We start from the raw sequence: 21,857 nt of genomic DNA, 5'->3' as shown, positions 1-21,857 counted from the left end.
TATGTAAAAATGAAAAAAGAATCTGTTACACTGCATAACTTAAAATAAACAAGTTTCGTCGTCACTCCGCCAATCCATTATTTTTGAGATCAGTAATAGACTTTTATTTCTTTACTGTATTCTTATAATTGCAACTTTTTTTTTGTCTATATTTTCTATGTTTTTGTTTTTTTTTTTCGATAAGTATATTTTTTTTATAATTTTTTATTATTATTAATTTCCTTTTTTAGCTAGATAGTTTAATGGGTAATTTTGAAATGGAGGTAGCTAATATAGCCCCAGAGAGAGTTTTACCTCTCGTTGGGTATAAAATTAAAAAGAAAAAGTCCAAACTTTTGCGAAAAAATCAAGGTGTCTCAAAAATTACCTCACAGTTTCCCGGTAAGATTTATTTAGGAGAAATATTTTGATATCAATGTATAAATATTCTTAATTACGTTTTTAACGATGTTTTTTTATATGGTACACTTGATCTTTACTAATAACAATACTTGACTAATTTTTTGTTGATTTAATTTTTAGTTATTTAAAGATGTGTAAAAATAATAAGTATTAAGACAACCTCTTGACAGGGAGCAAAAACATTTGCGGTACTATTACTTTTTTTTATGTAGCCCTTTTTCTATCCGAATTGTCGAATAAAGGCCTCTCCCATTTCTCGCCATTCATCCCTGTTGTGTGCTAGGCGTTTCCACATTGGTCCTGCGACTCTTTTGATATCGTCGCTCCAGCGCATTTGAGGTCTTCCTCTTGGTCTCTTCGCATCGTACGGTCGCCAGTTTCCGACTTCTTTGTTCCATCTACCATCTTCGAGACGTTCGTTGTGTTCAGCCCATTTCCATTTTAATTTAGCTGCTTGTTTCGCGGCGTCCTTTATTTTTGTTTTGTTCCGGATTGCTTCGTTCGTTTGCCGATCTATTAGTGAGATACCAAGTATCTGTCGTTAAATGGCTCGCTGAGTTTTTCGAATCTTGTCCATGTTTTTTTTTGTGAATGTCCAGGTTTGAGCTCCGTAAGTGAGAACGGGAAGGATACAAGAATCGAACACTTTGGTTTGAAGGTTTTGGGGTATCTTTTTGTCTTTCAGTATGTATGAGAGTTTTCCAAATGCGGCTCATCCCATTCTTACTCGTCTGCTTATTTCGGTAGTTTGGTTTTATTTGTTTATCTTGATATTCTGACCCAGATATATGTATTCTTCTACATGTTCCACTTTTGTTCCTTGGATGGTTATCGTCGGTTGATCATCTTTATTCGACATTAGCTTAGTTTTACTCAGATTCATTTTCAGTCCTTTTTTTATGGATTCCGTATGAAGCTCATTGATCATCGTCTTCAGTTCTTTCCAGCTGTCGGCTATTAGTACTACGTCATCTGCATATCTTAGATGGTTTAAATACTTTCCGTTTATCGATAGTCCCTTTGTTTCCCAATTTAGTGATTTAAAGATGTCTTCAAGTGCGACAGTAAATAGTTTTGGAGATATGGTGTCTCCCTGTCTTACTCCTCGGTTGATTTTTATTGGCCTCGTTTTCATTCCGTTATCCATCGTGACTACCATTTCAGCGTGTTGATATATATTATGTATTAATATCCTATATCTAGAATCTATTCTTTTACTTTACTACAGTAGACTCCCTCTATAACGAAAACTGAAATGACAGACTAATTACCTCGTCATAAGCCGATCTCGTTATATCAGACAATCATAATACTGTGCATACATATGAATCTGTAGTTTTCTAAACCATTAACTTCCTATAGTGAAGCCATTCGGAGCAATATAAGATGCTAATAAATATTGTTTGAATGGCGTTTTTGAAAAAAAGTTATTTACTTTTATTGTCAATGAAATATATTAAAACATAAAAGAGTTGTTTACTTTTATTATCAATGATATACGTTAAAACAAAAAAGCTGTACTTATATACTTATGTACTTATATACTATATTTTTTTCCAACTACATAATGTATAAATCGTATTTTCAAGGATAACATAAACTATTGCTTCTGCAATTTTAAGAACTCTGTTATTTTTAACTGCTTTAAATGGTCCAGTATCATTCTATCATATATTTTCTAAAGATGTGAAACAGTTGTATTTATTCATTGTAAAGAAGTTTATTGCGGGCTGCAGTTAAGTTTATTGAGGGGCTGTTTGAAAAGGTATTTATTTATAGCCACGACCGGACTAAAAACGTAAAAAACACGTTTTTGGATCTTATTTTCTCTCGTTATAACCAAATTTGCCTCGCTATAGACGGTTATAGTTCAATAGAAATTTCACGGGACATCTAATGTATCTTGTTATAAGCGAAACTTCGTAATAACCGTGTTCGTATTATTACTTTACCTATGAATTAATTGAATAAAATGGAAGGATGGTAAAATGGAAACCCATCTTTTTAAATTATTTTTATCATGTCGTGTTTATTCTTAATCTATTGGTAACTATCCAGGTAAAATACAGCAATTCATATCCTGTTGTCAGCTCTTCCCTAGGATCAGTGGCGTCAACTGGTGGGCATTTCTTTTACAGTTGGTTCCGACGATTCTGGGCAGTTTTTTCTGTTGGCTCCAAATTATGTTAAGCTTCCTTTTTGTCTGCTTTTTGTTAGATAGTAAGCGAACAGTTAAAATAAGATTTGTTGAAGTATTTCAAGGTATCATAGAGTTCTCCTCTCATCTTCAAAACTTCTTCCTCGAGCATATTGTAAAATACCACACCATCGGAATTATATAAAATATTTCGTGTATGTGTGTGTGTGTGTGTGTGTGTGTGTGTGTGTGTGTGTTGCATACTATCTCAGCTTATAGGTATGTTACACAAAATGCGTGACCACTCCCTCGAGATAAACCGTTTTTCTGGTTTCTTCAATGGTTATTCTTTTCTTATGTCACATATGCATTTAACTAAGTTGAATTTTGATAAAATCTAATAAATGTCAATAAATAGTAGGCGAGAAGCCTCCCAAATTATCATAACAGATAACAGGTAAGAAAAATATACAAAGTATTGCATAAGTTACATACTTACCTGGATTCCCTAATAAACAGACACAACACAATGCCGGGAATTAAGCGCAAAATATATGTAGCCAATCGGGTATACAATGGATTTTTGAAACTTCTAGACATCTGAAATCATACATATTTACCAAGAAAACTAAATGACTGGTCTATAAAACCTTGATCGGACCAGTGTCTATGATTCACAAACCTGGATATTGACACAATCAGACAGCAACTAGCAACATTTGAAAGAAAGGTCCTTCGACACACATGACGTGGTGTATACAAAAATGGCATTTGGAGGAGACGATACAATATCCAATTGTATTAAGCTTACAATCAAAAATACGATGCAGGGCCCTATGATGTATTATTTACGAAAATTTTGAGGTATCAAAAAGTGTAAAATTTGGAAAACGTATAGCAAGATTACAATTTTCACAACAGTCAAAACGGTATTATGTATCACGTCCTATGTTACTAGTCGCTGTATGCAGTACTTTGAGGAGCTACGAAAAACGATCGCGTGTGAAGCGGCGAAACCTTGCATTTTTATTAGCACATCGTTGTCCTAGAGTTACACTGTTGTATGTGTAGTAAATCTAGTTTTGAGAAAAACGGAATACAAAATTTTGATGGTTGTAAATCTGGCCCTTCTAAAAATAAATATTTAAGATAAGTACAGACGTAAAATTTGGCTACAATGTGTCAAGGTTTTAAGCAGGGCCATACTGAAAATTAGGGTTTTCTCCAAAAATGTGGATATTGAAAAAAAACATACAACTATGTTATACTACTGAAAAAGTTTATTGCTGTAATGTTTATTACATACAACTTTGTATTTTCAAACACTTTTTATTTAATTCTATTTATTGCAAATAAATAAATTAAAGTTCCTCAAAAATATATTATAACATTATAACACTATAAACAAGTAATAATAAACAATTATTTTGGAAAGATAGTCATGTAATAATCTTTATCAACTTGAGGCATCCATCTAAACATACTTTTTATAGCTTGTATTTTTTGTTGCGGCATGGATTTATTTAGCGATAACCGAGATGGGGGTTGCATATTAATACTACCAGCTGCAGCTCTTGTAGGACGAGAATCACGAATAACAACTTCCTCCCAATTTTCATGTAAATAACTAATTTTATATTTTACCTCAAACACAGATTGTGTAAATTTCAAGGCAACAACCTGACTAAAGGGAATTGATTTGTAATTATATGTAGCAGCACATGTTTTATAATATTTGAAATCATTGTTTTTTAATTGCAGTATTTTATACGGCTTTTTTGAATTTACTTTTAAGAGAATTCGTAATAGAGATACTGGCGAATAATACTCTGATCTTTTTAAAACCCGTTCTATACAACTGTGCACAGAATCTATTTCTTGGTTGCATGAATGGCCGGGCGTTGAAAATTTCATTGTAATTGTATCTATATTGGGATGATCTTGGATAAAAAGAGAAATTGCAACAGACATGATTGAATTATTGTTCTGGGGGACGCAACTATCGCTCCACAACAACAAGGAAGTTAAATTTGGATTATCCAAAATACTGCTTCCAAAATTTTTATCAGAGCACTTGCCAGATCGTTACCAGTTCTTCCCATTAAACCCTCGTGCCACAAAGAACAATATACCTGCTTTGTGCTTGATAGTATTGCTGTCAGGTTGTAAACGTTGAGTTTGCTTTTATAGTAGAAGTTGCTGACTTTAGCATGTGGACAACTTAACACATTTTGCAGATCAAAAACTAGAAATGTAGTCTGAGTCTCTCTATCCTTGTTTTTATTCTCACGGCACGCAATTTTATTTTGAATGTGCCTCTCAAACGCCGATTTCTTCTCCTCCGTTAAAGTATCATTTTGCGTCTGAACCTTCACCTCCTCACACAGATCACACCGATCTTTTTTAGGGACGTGAAAGTGTAAGTTATATTGATTAGAAAATGTACTGCGATAAAATGATTCCTTAACTGGTTGCTTACTGGAAGATATACAGACTTCAGTGTAGAGTTCATACATTTTTTTAACAGTAAGTGAGGAGTCTAAATACTGACGTTGTGAGTTTGCTCTACAGTAATGTGATTCTACATGTGGGAACGAGTCGATATGCATCTTTACAAAATTAACGTCTTCTTCAGGGACCCTGAATTTTGTATGTTTACCTTGTGCCGGGACATGGGGTATATTGGATATATCTTTTGAACAATCTTTCATAGAACAAATCGAAGCCACGAGAACACACAATCCGATCAAAGTTCTTCTTCAATCTAACTAAATAAAAATCGTTTTATGCTAAACTTATTTTTCGTAAAAAAATTACTTGACAAATGTATGTACTTTTAGCTCTCTACAATGCTGCTCAACAAGGTCAATTGGAAAAGCCAAGAGTATCATTAGATAATAATGTAAATAGGTAAGTAATTCAAAAGCTTGGAAACTATATCATTTTTTGCTTATAATGTATACATTTTTTTACAATCACAATAAAATAGAACTACATATTTTAAGTTATGTTCCAACCTTTTAGATGTTAGGTCTTTCAGAGGATCAAATATAGATAGTGATCACTATTTGCTTAAGGCACGATTTAAAGAAAGAATATCCGATCAAAACAAGGAGATCAGAAAAAGGGAAGATAAATATTATATAAATAAAAGATATAGCTAATGTATATAGAGAGAAAATAGAAGATAAAATAAGGACAGAAAACATAGAAGATGATGTTAACCAGCTATGGATAAAAATACGAGACATTGTATTGCAGAAATCGGTTGAAACATTGGGTAAAAGAAGGGCAGAAAAAAAAGTCAGCGGTTTGATGAGGGCAAGATGGCAACAAACAGAAAAAACGCGGCATATAAAAAACTCTATCCACCGACTTAAAAAGATTGAATATGAACAGAAAACGTTAATTAAGATACAAAGTTTATTTGATAAAAATGAAACAAGAAAATACTCAAATCCCTAAAGAGCAGGCGACAAATGTTTAAACCAAGACTAAAAAGTTTTAAAGATATTAACGGTGAAATTCTACATGATACAAACTCAGTTCTAAATAGATGGACACAGTATTTCAGAGGTCATCTCAATTTAAATTATGCTGAAGAAGGCGACAACATATAAAATCAACTAAACCTGTATCAGCAACTACGCACTAACAAGAGAAGTGTCAAATTCCATCAAAAAATTTAAAAAATAAAGCCCCAGGAATCGACGAGATCTGTTCTGAAATGTATAATGAAGGTGGTGCCAGCAATCAGCTTTTGGCAGCAATCCATAAGTGAATGGTAGTCATGTGGTAGAACGAATTGATACCAGAGGAGTGGCTAAAGGGAATAATATGTCGCTGTATAAAAAGAGTTCTTCTTTCTTCTTGTATGTAGGCTTCAAAGCCTGTTTCTTCTTCAATATTAGCCTAATAAATTGTTTAAATTATCGCACCATCTTTTTCTTGTTCTGCCAATACTTCTTCGTCTATTTGGTGACATCTCGTGCTATTCGTACTATCCTATCCTCTGCCATTCTAATAATGTGTTCGTTTCACTCCTGTTTCCGTTTTGTCACCCATCCATTTATGTCTTCTATATTGCATGCTCTTCTTATGATTTCGCTTCTCTCTTTATCCAACAGAACTTTCCCTGATATTCGTCGGAGTATTTTCATCTCTGTTGTTTCTAGTAGTCATTTCGTTTAAGATGTGTCAGGTCTTGTCTCCGCCGTGTATGTCAATATAGGTCTAATTGCTGCTTTATAGATTCTTGTTTTTGTATCTTGTCTTAGGTGTTTGTTCTTCCAGATTGTGTCATTAAGAGATCTCGCCGCTTTACTTGCTTTTAAGCTTTGTTGTCGTACTTTTTCTTCAACGTCTCCATAAATAGTTATATCTATTCCCAGATATCTAAACCTTGCTTCCTGCTTTATTATTTTTCCATACATTTGGATTTTACATCGTAGTGAGTATTTAAATGTTGTCATACATTTGTTTTTTTCTGCTGATATCATATTGTATTTTTTGGCTGTTGTATTGAGGATGTGTGTTAATTTTTGGAGCTCATCTTCTGTCTCGGCGATTAATGCGACGTCGTCTGCATAACATAATATCTGGATTTCTTTGTTCCTCATTCTGTAACCATGACCTTTACGTACTGCTTGTATTTTTTCGTCCATTATATTAAAGAGAAGTGGGCTTAATGAGTCACCCTGTCTGACTCCGCTTTGTACTGGCATACACTTTGTTAGTTTTCCATTTATCTTAGCCTATATTCGATTAGGTAAGTAGATATTTTCGATGGTTTGTATAATATTGATTGGTATGTTTCTTTTATACAGTAGGTGTAAGACGTCTTCGACTTGGATGCGATCGAAAGCCTTTGTCAGGTCTATAAAACATAGATATACTGGTTTATTGTACTCGATGACATTTTCTGTGATTTGTCTTAGAACAAATACGGCGTATACGCAGGATCTTTCGGATCTGAATTCTTGTTGTTCATCGGATGAAGTTGTTAGTTTATTGATTTTGTTGGTTAGGACTTTTGTGGTAAGCTTAAGTCCGGTGTTCAGTAGATTTATACCTCTATAATTGTTGGGGCCTTCTTTATCTCCTTTCTTGATCATTGGTATCATTATGCTGTTTCTCCATGCGTCTGGTATCTTGCAGTGCAATATAAGTTTTGTCATCTCTAGGGTTATACTTTTTTCTCCGTGTTTTTGAAGCTCGTTGGTTATTCCGTCTGGTCCTGGTGACTTTCTATTTTCTTTATGGCTATCTCTACTTCCTGAAAACTGGTTTCTATTTCGTATATTTTAATTCAGGTACGTTATTGTGTTGATTATTATTTTCCTTTCCTTTAAACAGTATCGTCAGGTATCTTTCTGATTCGTTTGCTGGTATGTTATTGTATTCCTTCAATTCTCCCATTTCTTTCCGTTGGTTTTTTATGAATCTCCATATTTGTTTTTGTGTACCGTAGAAGTCGCTTTCCATCTTTTTGTAAACTGTTCCAATGTTCATTTTTTGTTCTTACCAACTGCTTTGTTTCATTTCGTATTCTTCTATAGGTGTCTCGGGATTCTGGAGTATTTGATATTTTGTATTTAGTGTTTACATTTCTCTTTTATTTCTTTTCTGAATCATGGTATATTGTTATTGTTTCTTTTATTCAGTATGACTTTGCTTTTTCCTATAGCTTCTATTGCTGCTTCTTCAATGTTGTTTTTAATTTTCTCCCAGCTCACGTTTATATCTTCGATGTCGTCTATTTGTTTCAGTTGTATCTTATGTGCTAAGGAAGCTATCCTTTGGTACATTTCTCTTGTAGAGTGATTCTACATTGAATTTTTCCTCAGTGATTTCCTCTAGAAAATGTTTTGGTGTTATTTTTATTTTTATTAAATATATTTTATTCTTATTATATAAAAAGAGTGATCAACTTAATTGCAAGACCTATAGAGTCATTACTCTGTTAATATCTGCATATTAAATATGCACTTTTCGAGAGACTTAAACTCTTTACAAAAGATATTGTTGGTCATTACCAATGCGAATTAGCTGCCGAAAAGTAAACTTTGCAAGCGGTTGGAGAGGTTAAAGAAGTTAGAGCGTTAACCCGTCTGAAAAATACGTTTTTTCGAGGTCAGCAAAGTAGTCATCCGTGGCGGCGATGACCTCCTCATTCGACTTAAATTTCTGCCCGGCTAGTGCCTTTTCCAAGTTTTGAAACAAAAACAAGTCGCAGAGGCCAAATCTGGAGAATGCGGTAGATGGGGCAACAGTTCATAGCCCAATTCGGATGAGCCGGAGCGTTTTCGTAGTGGAAGAGCATTTTTTCGTAAATAATTCGGCGTAGTAGAGCCTTGTGACCGTTTTGTCCTTCTCCAGGTAGTCGATGTAGATCACCCCTTATAAATCCCAGGAATCCGTGGCCATAACCTTTCCGGCCGATAAGACAGTATTTGCCTTCTTCGGAGCACGTTCGTCGGGTGCCGTCAACTGTTTTGACTGTTCCTTGGTCTCTGGTGTGTACCAGTAAACTACCTACTTAGCCATAAAATAATCGTTCTTTTGAAGAATCTGATATTTCAGCGAAGCATGTTTTGTTTTTGAGGTGATTTAATAAAACGGTACGATTTCAAAGAAACAAAAAATATATCTTCTTATTAAATTTAATAAAAAAAAACGTATACTACACAGATGTAAATTAATGTGTAAGTGAAGAAATAGTCAGTTTTTGAAGATGGTATTGGAAAGGTGGACTCCATTTTATCAGACACATTCTTGCAGCCGTGGTAGAAAGCTATTTACTACATTGAGTAACATTTCTTGAGGTATGTCTTGCACTTCTTCGCCTATCAGTTCTTTCAAAGTCTCGATAGTTCTTGGGGGGTTATCTTGAAACACTTTCTACTTGAGATATCTCCAAAAAAACTTGTCGCATAGGGAGAGGTCCGGAATACGAGGTGGCCAGGGAATATCGCCGTTTTTACTCATAAGACGACCGGGGACGATCTTCTTAGTAAATCCATTGACACTCGTAATGTGTGACATGTTGCACCGTCCTGTTGAAAGGTCTGTTCATTTCTGTAATTATTGATTGCCGGAAGAAAAAAAATATTTAACATGTGCACGTAGCGATCATAGTTTACTCTTACTGCATGCCAATCCTCGTCCTAAAAAAAATAAGGTCCGATGATCTCTAACGAAGAAATTGCACACTACACGGTTACCTTTTCTGAATATATGGGTCTTTCGTGTAATTGCCGCGGATTATTGTCGGACCAATAGCGGAAATTTTGTTTTTTTATATATCCACTTAGATGAAAGTAAGCTTCATTACTCACCCAAAGCAAGTTGTCATTTCCATTAATATGCTCCGACATTTGTTCACAGAACCCTAGGGTGGGATAATTTCGAACGTTGAGGGCTTGCATAATCTGGATTTTGTATGGATGATACTAGAGATCTTTATGCAAAATTCTGCTCATAGTGGTATAGCTGAACACCAGATTTAAGCTTCCTTGTCGTAGGGATCTTCGAGGACTCACGTGTAATGCAAACCGCTTCAATATTCTGTGGTGTGCGAGCAGTTCTGACCCTACACGTCTTTTCTGTGATGTCTGAATAGCCTTTTTAGACGAAACTGGAGCACGGGGCGGCAAATGGTAGTGTAAACGAAACGCTCGTTGTACACGCACTAAACTTTCACCATTTTTGTAATAAACTTGCACAGTAAATGCGTTCACCCGACCACTTCTCCAAGATAACTAAACTTCCCACTCTCTAGATTCACGACATTCATGTTTACGTCGCAAGCCTGCGGCTCCACTATTTTTTCACCAGCAACGTTGCCAAATCGTGCCGTTTCACTGAATCACCTATTATTATTGAACATAATTTTCCATTAAGTAACCGCCAATTCCATAAATATTTTTTATAGATTTAATGCTCAGTTGGATCAGCTAGATCAATTAATGGAAGAAGTGAGACAGTATAGGCCCGGAAACGAAATTTTGGAATCTCATGGACCTCTTCGGAAAATACAGAAGCGCAAGACTACGATAAAACAATTGTTTTCAGCTGCTAGCAAGTTTCAGAGAAATTTGCACAGGTTTGTTTCATTTTAAGTAATTTTAATTCCTTTATACATATCAAACACACATATCAGGAGAAGAAATAACACACATCCCTATTTCACGTTTCTTTTTATTATGGTCCCTTCTGATATATATACTCTCTAAGTCTAACTGTTGCTTTTAGGAGCACTGATATTTAAATATTACTGTATGTGGGATTAAACCACAGTTGATTGTACCGAGAATTATGTTTAGACGTTTCGACGTTTTGAGTTGTCCAATCCGGAAATCGTTTCCAAAAATTTTTACATTAAGAAATTATTAGATTTAACCAGTAAATAAATATTTCGAGGTTAAATCTAATAATTTCTTTATTTAAATTTTTTGAAAACAATTCCGGATTCAATACGTTAAAACAAATGTGAAATGTAATTCTCATTAAAATCAATTGTAGTTTAATGCAATATAAAATAATATTTAACCTAAACATGCCACAAGAAAACAGAGCCACTTTTCACTCATATAATTTAGATATTCTGCATTAATTTAAGGATCTCAAATCTTTTATGTAATAAATGAATATGAAAATGATTACGTTAACATATTTTATATCTCTGTTTCTCTTAGAATATTTAATAGAAAAATAATATAAATTACTTGAAGGATTTAAAATATAGTTTGTTTAAAAATTAATTTTTTCTTTTCTTTTTCAGTAGTTTGTCATTATCGCCTGCACTAAAGCCAATATATTAGAGTATATACTTGTTATTGATTGTTTCTGTTAATTAAAAAAAATAATCAAATCAAACTCTCGTATTTTTAGGGGTATATATTTGGCCTGTATCCTCTACCACGAAGACAGAATACTCCTCACCAACGAAGATTTCCTACCTGTGATAGAAATAGACGAAATATTCCCTAGTTGCATTCACACCGATCTCTACTGGCTGATGAAGGTAGCCTGTATATGGAACGAAACTAAGGTGTTGCGATTCGAAATGGAAAAACATATCTCATCGCGTATACATTTTCGGAAGAAAATACTCTCTGCTGCCATTCAGATGCAGTCTTTGCTATGTTTGCAAGACTTAGGACAGATATATCACAAACCTTTAAAAGACTCGCGTGGTACTATGGTGTTAAGCGTCGTTAATTATGTTAAATCTCCTAGGAATGTATCTCTTCTGAATTCAAGGTGAGTATTAATAAAATATGGTTTGTTTTTTAACCAGGAGGAGTAAACTAAAAACACAGATTCACACCCAAGAAAGTTACTATAAAAGTTACCAAATACATCTTCTTTTTTGGTTGATTATCTCGGCCTTGCAGTAATGCAGTAATCAGTATCGGACAAACACACACGTCGATTCTAACCTATAACTCTAACCTAACTTATAACTTTGTTTGTTTATGTGCTACGGACGATGTAAACAAATGCACGCTGGAAACACGCGTTTGTTCAGGGCCGGACTAGTAAATTAAAGATACAATATAAAACAGACATACTTTAACAGATACAGATTATAGTACACCAATTTTTTAAATATAAAAATGATTTACAATATCGAGAGCTATTTACCACAAAATAAAGTATGTAGGTATGCAGAAAAAAGAAAGTTTATAAAATTACCTTATTTGAGTTAACTTTCAGAATCTGATGTGCTTATTTTAGATTTTTTTGGTATTATTTTATATTATTTTTTATTATTCGAAACATAAAAGGTCTTTTGTAATTTTTCTATTATGATGATGGTTTTGAGTTATAAACAATTTAATACTAAAAAACGAAAACTGACGATTTTTAAGGATTAAAAAGACAACTAAAAAATATTATTTTTGTACTTGTCAAGTACATAAGTTCAAGTTTAAACCTTCTTCTATCAGGTTCTGATAAAAAATTTTGCCATGTTTTGTTCTAAAATATATTTTTTTATTTGTTAATGAGGAAGGTCTCTTATCGGAAAGGGCGATCGGGCTGCATTAACAACTAAAAACAATGATTCAAAATGAAATAAGTCCAAAATACTTATCAAAAACTGATAAGGTTTTATCTTGAATTTAGGTACTTAGTAATTTCAAAAATGATATTTTTTTTGTTTCGAACGATCCACAAAATCTAAAATAATATATGCCCGAGCCGATATTGTTTTTTAATATATACAAAAATAGTTATTTTTTAATTACTTATTAACTTTATTAAATTAAATTATTAAATATGATACAGATCAGTAGAGACGATCTTATATCGTATCTTGTTCTATTATAAATGCTTTAATATACTTACAGGAAGAAAGTAGGGAAAACTTTTGTATTGGCAATAAATAAATTCGTTTTTAAAAAATGCTTTACACTATCAAGACACGACCTAACGATTAACAAATCAACAAACCAAAAAACAGTTTGGTATGACTCTTCATTCGACAGACGACGGAGCGGAAAAACGAAGTACGTGCCTGGTAGCCCAACAGACATCACTAAGATAGTTGAATAATTTATGGCCAATAGGAAGGCGTTCGTCACGTGCAGACTTAAATATCATGCGGTGACTTGTGTTTATTTTGTCCGTAGCTTGAAGTTGAATTTATTTGAAATTGAAGTATTTTGTTTCGCAACAACTGGGACTTTCTTCCGAGTAACCAATAATATTTCCTATATATGTTATCAAGTTGTTTTCTTTTTTTCCATATATGAGTTTTCGAGGTGTCGAGTGTCTTGTCCATATATAAGCTTAAGTATTTTACAGTATCTACCGTTAGAAGGGGAGCATTGTTAAGTAATATTTGAGGTGAATTGCTAAGGCATATAGTGAATACTATGTGGCTTGATTTAGATTCATTTATTTAAGTTTTCTTGGAGTTAATCTGCTACAACAACGGGATATGAATGTACCGCCATTATTGCAGTATCGTCCTCAAATGTGGCTGTATGTACTTTATTCAGTAACTAGTAGATAAAGGATCGGCCCAAGAACGCTACCTTGAGGAACGCCTGCCTTTATGAGATGTAGACGGGTTATTTCGTCTTCATATTTTACCTGGAGATATCTTTCTTTTAGGTACGAGTATAGTATGTCGTGCATGTTCTGGTGTAGGTCCTTTTTTAGTTTATACAGTACCCTGATGCCACACCTTGTGAAATGTTGAATGTTTGGCTCTAAATCCAAATTGGTATGTCGTTAGAAGTTCTTTTTCTGCAATAATTTTTATTAGTCTCTTATCGAATAATTTTGCCATAATTTTCGACATGACAGGCAGTAGACTTGCTGACAGTGACAGGCAGGTTTTTGAGGTAAGGTGTGTTTCAGAGACTAACAGTATGTCAATTTTGTTGGTTACTAGGAATACTTCTATTTCTTGTTGCTTTATGCCGTTTGCGTTCCACAGTACTATAGTAAGTAGCTTAACCATTACACTGATTTGTGATGGCCTATTTTAACTCTTCTCTAAGTTCTCTGATTTCCTGGACTAGTTGTAGTTTGTTGCTGTTCTATTATACGTTGTAGGTATTGTATAAAGCTACTATTTTGGGTTATGTCTGCCGCATTTTTGTTCTCGTTGTTTTGGTGGCACTGGCAATAAGTACCTGATGTTTGGGGCAAGTTTTCCATACTGCTTGGCTTTTTTGGTACTTGATTTGTTCTTGGTCTCTGTTGCTGGATTCCTAGTATTTTTTGTGGTTTATTATCATTTTTTGTGGGGTATCTTTTATTTAAGATGTCCTAGTAGACTTGACATCCCTTAAAATTTGCTCGGTGGGGTCGACCACATAGAACACATTTTGCTGTGTAAGTAAGTAAGTAGCTTAACCATTACACTTATTTGTGATGGCCTATTTTAACTCTTCTCTAAGTTCTCTGATTTCCTGGACTAGTTGTAGTTTGTTGCTGTTCTATTATACGTTGTAGGTATTGTGTAAAGCTACGATTTTGGGTTATGTCTGCCGCATTTTTCTGTTTTATCGAAGTCTCGTTGTTTTGGTGGCACTGGCATAAGTACCTGATTGCTGAAGCAAGTTTTCTATATTGCTTGGCTTTTTTGGTACTTGATTTGTTCTTGGTCTCTGTTGCTGGATTCCTAGTGTTTTTTGTGGTGTATTATCATTTTTTGTGGGGTATCTTTTATTTAAGATGTCCTAGTAGACTTGACATCCCTTAAAATTTGCTGGGTGGGGTCGACCACATAGAACACATTTTGCTGGGTTTCCATCCTCCTTCATTTATTTACAAGTGCGATAATCATGATTTTACGCATAGATATTGTACTACTACAATATCGGCTTGATATTGCCCTTCAATTCTCTCAAGTCCTTTTCCACTTTTTCGAGTCATCATTTCGTTGGACATTCTATTCTGCTTTTGTATACCATCATCTATCTGAACTAGATTTATATAGAGTAGCTAATAGAACACCAGAGGTGTCGATGAAAATCATGGATTAAAAATATAAGACAGTAGCCGGGAATGGCAACCGCGCATTTATTCAAAGCATTTTTTAACAAAGCTGTGTATGTTAACGTGATTGTCAATATCCAGAGGAGTAATAAGCAGGAGCGTTGGTTGTGGTAGATAGATATAAGACTGCTTGTTCAATGATCTCCGCAGCAAATGCCTAGCGACCGATTTTTTTCCTAGTTGATAGTGAGTATATTTTCACGATAATTTAAAATATTGTTTGTAATTTTGTGCAGGCCTGAAGACTTTTGGTTTTTCAGTTTATTATTAATAGTGTATGTATTTATCTAAGGAATGGAGAGTTCCTTCGTTTCTCGTTAATGTACGTATACATAGTAGAAAAATTTATTTTTATAGTTTTTTTTTATTTCAGGTGGTTGCCAATGAGCAAAGTTTTCAAGAAAATAGTATTAAGCGACGACCACAATTTATCGGAAATGCTCATGGCCAGCATAAAACAGCAAATCCATTACCACCAAGTTTCTAGTTTAAAACTCAATAGAGGTTTATATTTGGCATATCTCAAAATGCAGAGTTCTGTCGATACCATCGAAGTTATTGTGAGTTCCAAGTCGCCAAACATATTACCTCATTGCAAGATAAGGGATAACCCACGAGTTACCGCGTAAGTATTCCCTTTTTAGTTAAGTTAAGTTAAAACGTGCTAATATTACTCGTTTGACTTCCGTCAAGCGAGCTACATACGACGATACCAAAAATTAAAAAAAACAGTTTTTGCTCGAAGTAGGTAGTTAAATTTATAAATAGTACTGCCGCTCTCGGAAGATATTGTGATATAGGTCAGCAGAAGTATAGGAAAAGACAATATGTCTTCCCAACTGACAACATTAAGAAAGAAAGTAAATTAAAAAATAATCATACTAACTAAGGAGTTAGATTATAAAAAAATAAGCGAAATGAAAAGGGCAATACCTTATCTATCAATTTATCACCCTTGTTATTCAATTTATACAGTGAAGCCATCTCAGAATTAGCGCTTGCCGAGGTCAGTGAGGGCCTTATAATAAACGGTGAGCCACTTAATAACATAAGATATGCTGACGACACCATCCTTCCGGCAGGAACACTAGAAGAACTGCAACACCTTCCTGAACAACTAAATATATATTGCAACGATTATGAACTAAAAATAAATTTGAAGAAAACCAAGTTCACGGTATTTACAAAAGCAGAAAACATCAAAGTTAAGCTAGTACTAGATAATACAGAAATTTAACAAATATCTTCGTACAAATACCTTGGAGCATGGATCACAGAAGATACTGATCAGACAAAAGAAATAAGATGCCGCAATGAACTTTTAATAGAATGAGAAAACTTTTTTGTAATTGCGATATCAATATATCGCTCCGAATAAGAATGCTTCGATGTTATATTTTCTCTACCCTTTTGTATGGGGTTGAAGCTTGGACACTTAAATAATCCAACATTAAAAACCTAGAAGCATTCGAAATGTGGTGTTACCGACGTATTTTGAAAATATCATGGATGGGTCGCAAAACAAACGAACAAGTTCTCGAACAACTAGGAAAACAATGCGAAGTTTTAAATTTCATAAAAATCAGGAAATTAGAATACTTGGGGCACATCATGAGAGGTGAAAAATACGAACTACTAAGGAATATAATGCAGGGAAAAATCAAAGGCAGAAGAAGCGTAGGAAGACGTAAAATCTCGTGGCTACGCAATCTCCGTGAATGGTTTGGATGCAGTTCAATTGAACTATTCAGGCGCGTAACCAACAAAATTATAATTGCCAGAATGATTTCCAATCTCCGATAGGAGCGGAACTTGAAGAAGAAGTCCTTATCTTTTCGATAATTAACTGAGAGATAAGGAAAACTCAGAGGATCCTAGAAGTTAAAGGAGTTGTTAAAAAAAAAATAAAGAAATATATGAAATAGGTTTAACATTTTTCTAGATCAATTTTTGTGCTCCAACGCCATATATTTCTCTTTTTAATTCATCAGAGCAATAAAATCTATAATTTTAGTTTAAATTCTAACACGCTCTAAATAATAAATGATTTCTATTTTAGAGAAGAATGGGGATATCTTAAGCAATTGAATCGTCCAGAAGTGGTAAACAATACCACAGAAGTTCAAAGGAATTTTCTAGATTTAGTAACGAGTGCATCGAAACGTCTGTTTAATTACATGGACGTCAACAGTGACGATATTATTAGTCATAGAATATTCGAATCGAATATTATTGAATTAAACGATGAAGTTAGTTTTATAGTTATATGCCCGTCTGCGGAGTTGTCGTGCGCAGTACCAGGACAGAGGGAGCTTCTATTACAGAGAGGTGATCTGCTTAGTTTACCAATTAAGGTAAGCTTTTTATTTTCATTTTAAATAGTTTATAATATACCACTTGTGAGTGTTAGAATTAGGCACTATTTTATTTTTATAATCTGGCATACAATTTTAGTTTTAATATGAATCTGAGTGCACACATACACATACCACTTAATAACTCTCTGGCTTAACTAATCAAACAATTTTGAGGAATAGGTCTTCTTTTCTTTTTGTAAACTGCTTGTAAAACGATATTTTGTCATGCGCCTAAGTTTCAGCATGGCCAGTTCAAAATTCAAGCCGATAATATTCTTATTAAATTTTGTTGTAATCTGCCAAAGTGTTGTACCGTTCGCGTCATAAAAAACTGGTACAACTCTTATTACCGAAAATCATGTTTTTCAAGTTGTGTAAGTTGATCTTGTCACATGCGTCATTCTAATTTCTAGGGCACTGTTGCCAGTTCAACGAAAATATTATATGAAATCAGCTAAAAGCAGGGCTGTGTGACAGACCGTCAGTTTTGAGTATTCTAAAAACTAAAACATTCTCGAAGTACTCATACCTTGATTATAATTTATGAAAATCTTTCAATTCAAGTATAGTGATAGATAAAATCAATCTAGACATAACTTTAAATTATTATAATAAAACATTATAGTGAGGTATTGGATCTGTCGTCGATCGGATAGCCAAGCGGGCTGGGCGGCTGGCTTCTCCTTCGCTTCAATGCGAGAGATGTCAGTTCAAATCCCCGGCTCGGTGAATAGCAAACAAAAAGGCTAACGCAGTAGTTTAAAATTCTAAAATGAATCTGCGGCTTAGTCTAGAATATGCTGGTATCTGATCGGCCTATGGTGGAGCAGTACGGCAAGAGATAAGGGCTTGCGGCTAGGTGATACTCCTCCATAGATCCCTACCGGAAGGGCGTGGAACGCCTAAATACCGGGTATATATATATATATATATATATATATATATATATATATATATATATATATATATATATATATATATATATATATATATTGGATCTGTCACTTTATAATCTACGTAGGATAAAGTATAATGTTAGTTTTTGTTAATGTTATCGTTCATATAATATATAATAAATTAATCTTGGTAGTTGGCCTGTGACTAAACTTATTGATACAAAATACAGTTCGTGTTCGGTAGGTATTTGAAGTAAAAAATTAGGTACAGTAGATGCATTCCAATGTTCCCTGTGCCAATAATCTAGGTTTAAAGATTATTCAAATATTTTGAGTATTAGCTGAACCCTATCTCTGGTTATTAAATTTATTAAATACGGTTTTTTGTTGTTAATGATAAAAATAATACCTATCTAATAATAACTTTATTTTTTTTAATTAGATTTAGTGCAATTCCGTTATCTGTGATGGCAACAGCGAATTAATTCACGAACCACTGTATCCAGTCTGAACCCAGGTTTACATTGGAAAAAAAAAGTGTACCAGTTTTATATGACGGGAAGTGTACAAAGTAATTGATATAGCAACCCTGTTAGTATGACGTTTCGTTTGAAGCGTTTCGAAGCCTAAAGTAATACTATCTATCGATGATAAATATTACCAATGTTTCAGATGGAGCCACCACTCTTGTTTAACGAGATTTTTCATATATTTAGGAAAATATTTTCAACTTTCAATTTACACTTTTACAGTTTTATATATGTTGTTATTAAAATTTTGTCCGGTTTCTTACCGGTAGCTTTATTATAAGTCGGAGCACATTATTTTTTCCCATTGTGGCAAAACTGTACATTCAAAAATTCTCAAGTATTTCTTAGGATTATATCTTTATGCTGTAAGAAAATTAATAAAATTGTATGTTTGGTTTTCCTGCTTGGAAAAAAGTAGTTTTTTTTAGTTTTTTCGAAAACGAAGACATGAAGTTTGCTCAAAATTTGTCTAAATACTTCTAGTGACCACATACAGCTTCTAAAAATTTTTTGAATGTGTAGTTTATTTTTTGGGGGTGCGGATCAACCTCAGGGGGGTTTAGCATTTTATAAGCGTCTATATTCGTTGATACGTGATATAAACATGTTGCCAACTGATTTACCATGTCTATTTTTAAGGTATTCGAAATGATACATTTGAACACCTACAAACCGAACATCACCAAGAAGTACGCGAAGCTAAGCTGCAGCTTGGAACTTGATATAGCATCGGCCGATCACCTGCATAGAGAAGCTTTTTCCAACACCGAAATTGCCAGCGCCAAAGCGAAGCTTTTAAAACTTCAAGAGTTGCAAGATAAGATGAACAATATATGGAACAGTGTCAGGTGGTTAATGAACGTTATTACATTTGCTAGAGATCGAGTTTCACTGGGTATATCTATAAGGTAAATTTCAGTTGTAAAACTAATATAACACTTATAATATTCCTTTTTGTATCGTAGATGTTTGATGCAAACAGAAACTACCGATTTCGGAACACCGGGTCTACTACAAATCCCTCCAGAAGAGAAATTATTAAAGCATACACTAGGTCGAGGATCTTGGCCAGGTCCTGGTCATGCAATGTCTTCAACGAACCTTATAACAGAGTTCAGTAAAAGTGAACAGAACCTCAACATTAACGAATACACCAATAATTATAGTAATAATAGTATAAAAGAACCGGTAAGAAAAGACAGCATCACACCGGCCAAAAGCGAAAACATGCTGTGCCGGTTAGCCACCCCTAGTCAACAACGAGAAAGAGCAAATACCATATGTAACATGTCGTCCAATATAGAAGTACCCCTTTTATCCGTAAAACAATCCAACAGTCTAGCCAGTATAAACACCATAAACGTAACAGATACCTCAAATAGTATACAGAGCGTAAGCTCTGATAGCGATTGTAGCCTACAGCCCTTTATGGGATCGTTTAACAAAAGACGAAAATCCAAAATGGTGACTTCCAAAAGTATGATAAACGTCAAACAAAGCCTAAAAGTCGAAAAAGTAAAATCTCCGAACAGAACTTTATTACACCCAGATCTTAATTCCAGTTTATCGAAAAGTCTGACCAATTTTAACGCTTATGTAGATGTAGAGGATGGTACAAAGGATACAGGGTTATATCAAAGTGATTCTAAGAATGAGAATGGAATTCTGCAAGTGTATGCGGCCTATGAAACTGGTTTGGCATCTGGTATGTATTTGAAATATTTCTTACCCTTCGTTATCGGCATTGTTGCTACATATATCTTCTTCAACTTCAATTTTTAACATTTTTTAACCTGATTTAAGATTTTTTGGCAGTTATAAATAGCATATCATACCATACTGTTACGACATTACTAAAATATGGGTTCATCATATGGTATTTCTACTAGAAAACTCAACAAGTCGAAAAATCTTCACACTCAAAAAAATATACCTTGTGAATCCTTCTGAGCTCCAATTTTAATAGAAATATTTTGTTCTCATTACAAAAGGACCAGACAATTCGATACATATTGCCTAATCTAACTAATTGGGAAAAAAGTGATTCTTTAAGAAAGTTGGGAAACTTTGCTGTAAATGCATTTTCTTAACTATTGCTATTTTTCCGTTTAGGGTTTATATAATATCACCATTTGATAATTGTTTTAGAGTTCATAACTTTTAACCCAAGTTTTTCGCATTTGAATTAAAGTATCAATGAGCCCTTTCCTCAAAGTCTGCAAATGCGTAAATATAAGTACTTACCCCGGCACTTCTCTTGTATGGAAAAGTGGTTTCAATAAAACTAGCTGTAACTTTGCAGAGACCCTTGGTCATGCTGATCAAAAATTTTCATTGCCCAAGACTAAAAAATCAATTGTTTGTGAGTTACAGAGCTTCAAAGTCTCGTTTTTTAGTCCATTTTTCAAAATTATGCATTTCGAAATGTACCGTCCTACACATTCAGTATACGGCGTCCGAATCTCATTAGACACGAATATGGGTTGTGAAATACATTTCTTAATGTTGCCACATCAAACATATAATAACGGGGACAAGGCTTCAGAGATATTCCACTTTCTTACATATATGTTTAGCTCATTTTGTGTACATATGCAAAGAAGCTCTCAAAAAAATGACATTCTGGACAGAAGTCACAGAAGGGACCATTGATTATTGATTAGTGAAAGAGGCTTTAGATAACCCCCAATTTTCTTAACGTTAAAGGCCTACACTTAGTTTAAAGAAGTCGAATTATACGTATATCGTTCTATTTTATTAAAGAATTAGTACGTGAAGACCCTTCTGATGTCATACAAAACAAGAACAGAACATAATACCTCTCAAATTCACAAGTTATCATGAGATCATTCGTATTCAGAAGTCTAAACTACTTCTAACACTGAACAGTCACTTTACAGTTCTGTAACTCAGAAACAGTTGATTTTTTGGTGGTGTAGGGTCTAACTCATGCGCAAAATGTTTCAGCGGGATGAACACTTGCGCAACAGGTATCTGTAAAAGATAAACCTGCATA

At 34.0% G+C, this 21,857-nt stretch overlaps 1 protein-coding gene across 6 annotated transcripts in view; it reads left to right on the top strand.

Moving 5' to 3' along the window:
• The window catches only part of wake (ankyrin repeat and fibronectin type III domain containing protein wide awake), an 82,460-nt gene that overhangs the window by 46,738 nt on the left and 13,865 nt on the right, over positions 1-21,857 (top strand). For 3 of the 6 annotated variants that reach the window (XM_072520200.1, XM_072520204.1, XM_072520205.1), the window contains 7 exons: positions 5,380-5,449; positions 10,473-10,643; positions 11,432-11,803; positions 15,432-15,683; positions 17,118-17,412; positions 19,481-19,749; positions 19,807-20,546. In XM_072520200.1, coding sequence (XP_072376301.1) covers positions 5,380-5,449; positions 10,473-10,643; positions 11,432-11,803; positions 15,432-15,683; positions 17,118-17,412; positions 19,481-19,749; positions 19,807-20,546 — 2,169 coding nt within the window. Of the gene's footprint in view, positions 1-230; positions 382-5,379; positions 5,450-10,472; positions 10,644-11,431; positions 11,804-15,431; positions 15,684-17,117; positions 17,413-19,480; positions 19,750-19,806; positions 20,547-21,857 lie in introns of all 6 variants that reach the window. The other 3 variants (XM_072520202.1, XM_072520201.1, XM_072520203.1) reach the window with 2 other exon arrangements.

The sequence above is a fragment of the Diabrotica undecimpunctata genome, chromosome 1 (genome assembly GCF_040954645.1).
Source record: "Diabrotica undecimpunctata isolate CICGRU chromosome 1, icDiaUnde3, whole genome shotgun sequence".
Taxonomy (NCBI): Eukaryota; Metazoa; Arthropoda; class Insecta; order Coleoptera; family Chrysomelidae; genus Diabrotica; species Diabrotica undecimpunctata.
Note: the sequence above shows the minus strand (reverse complement) of the source record. Positions and strands in the feature narration are given on the sequence as shown.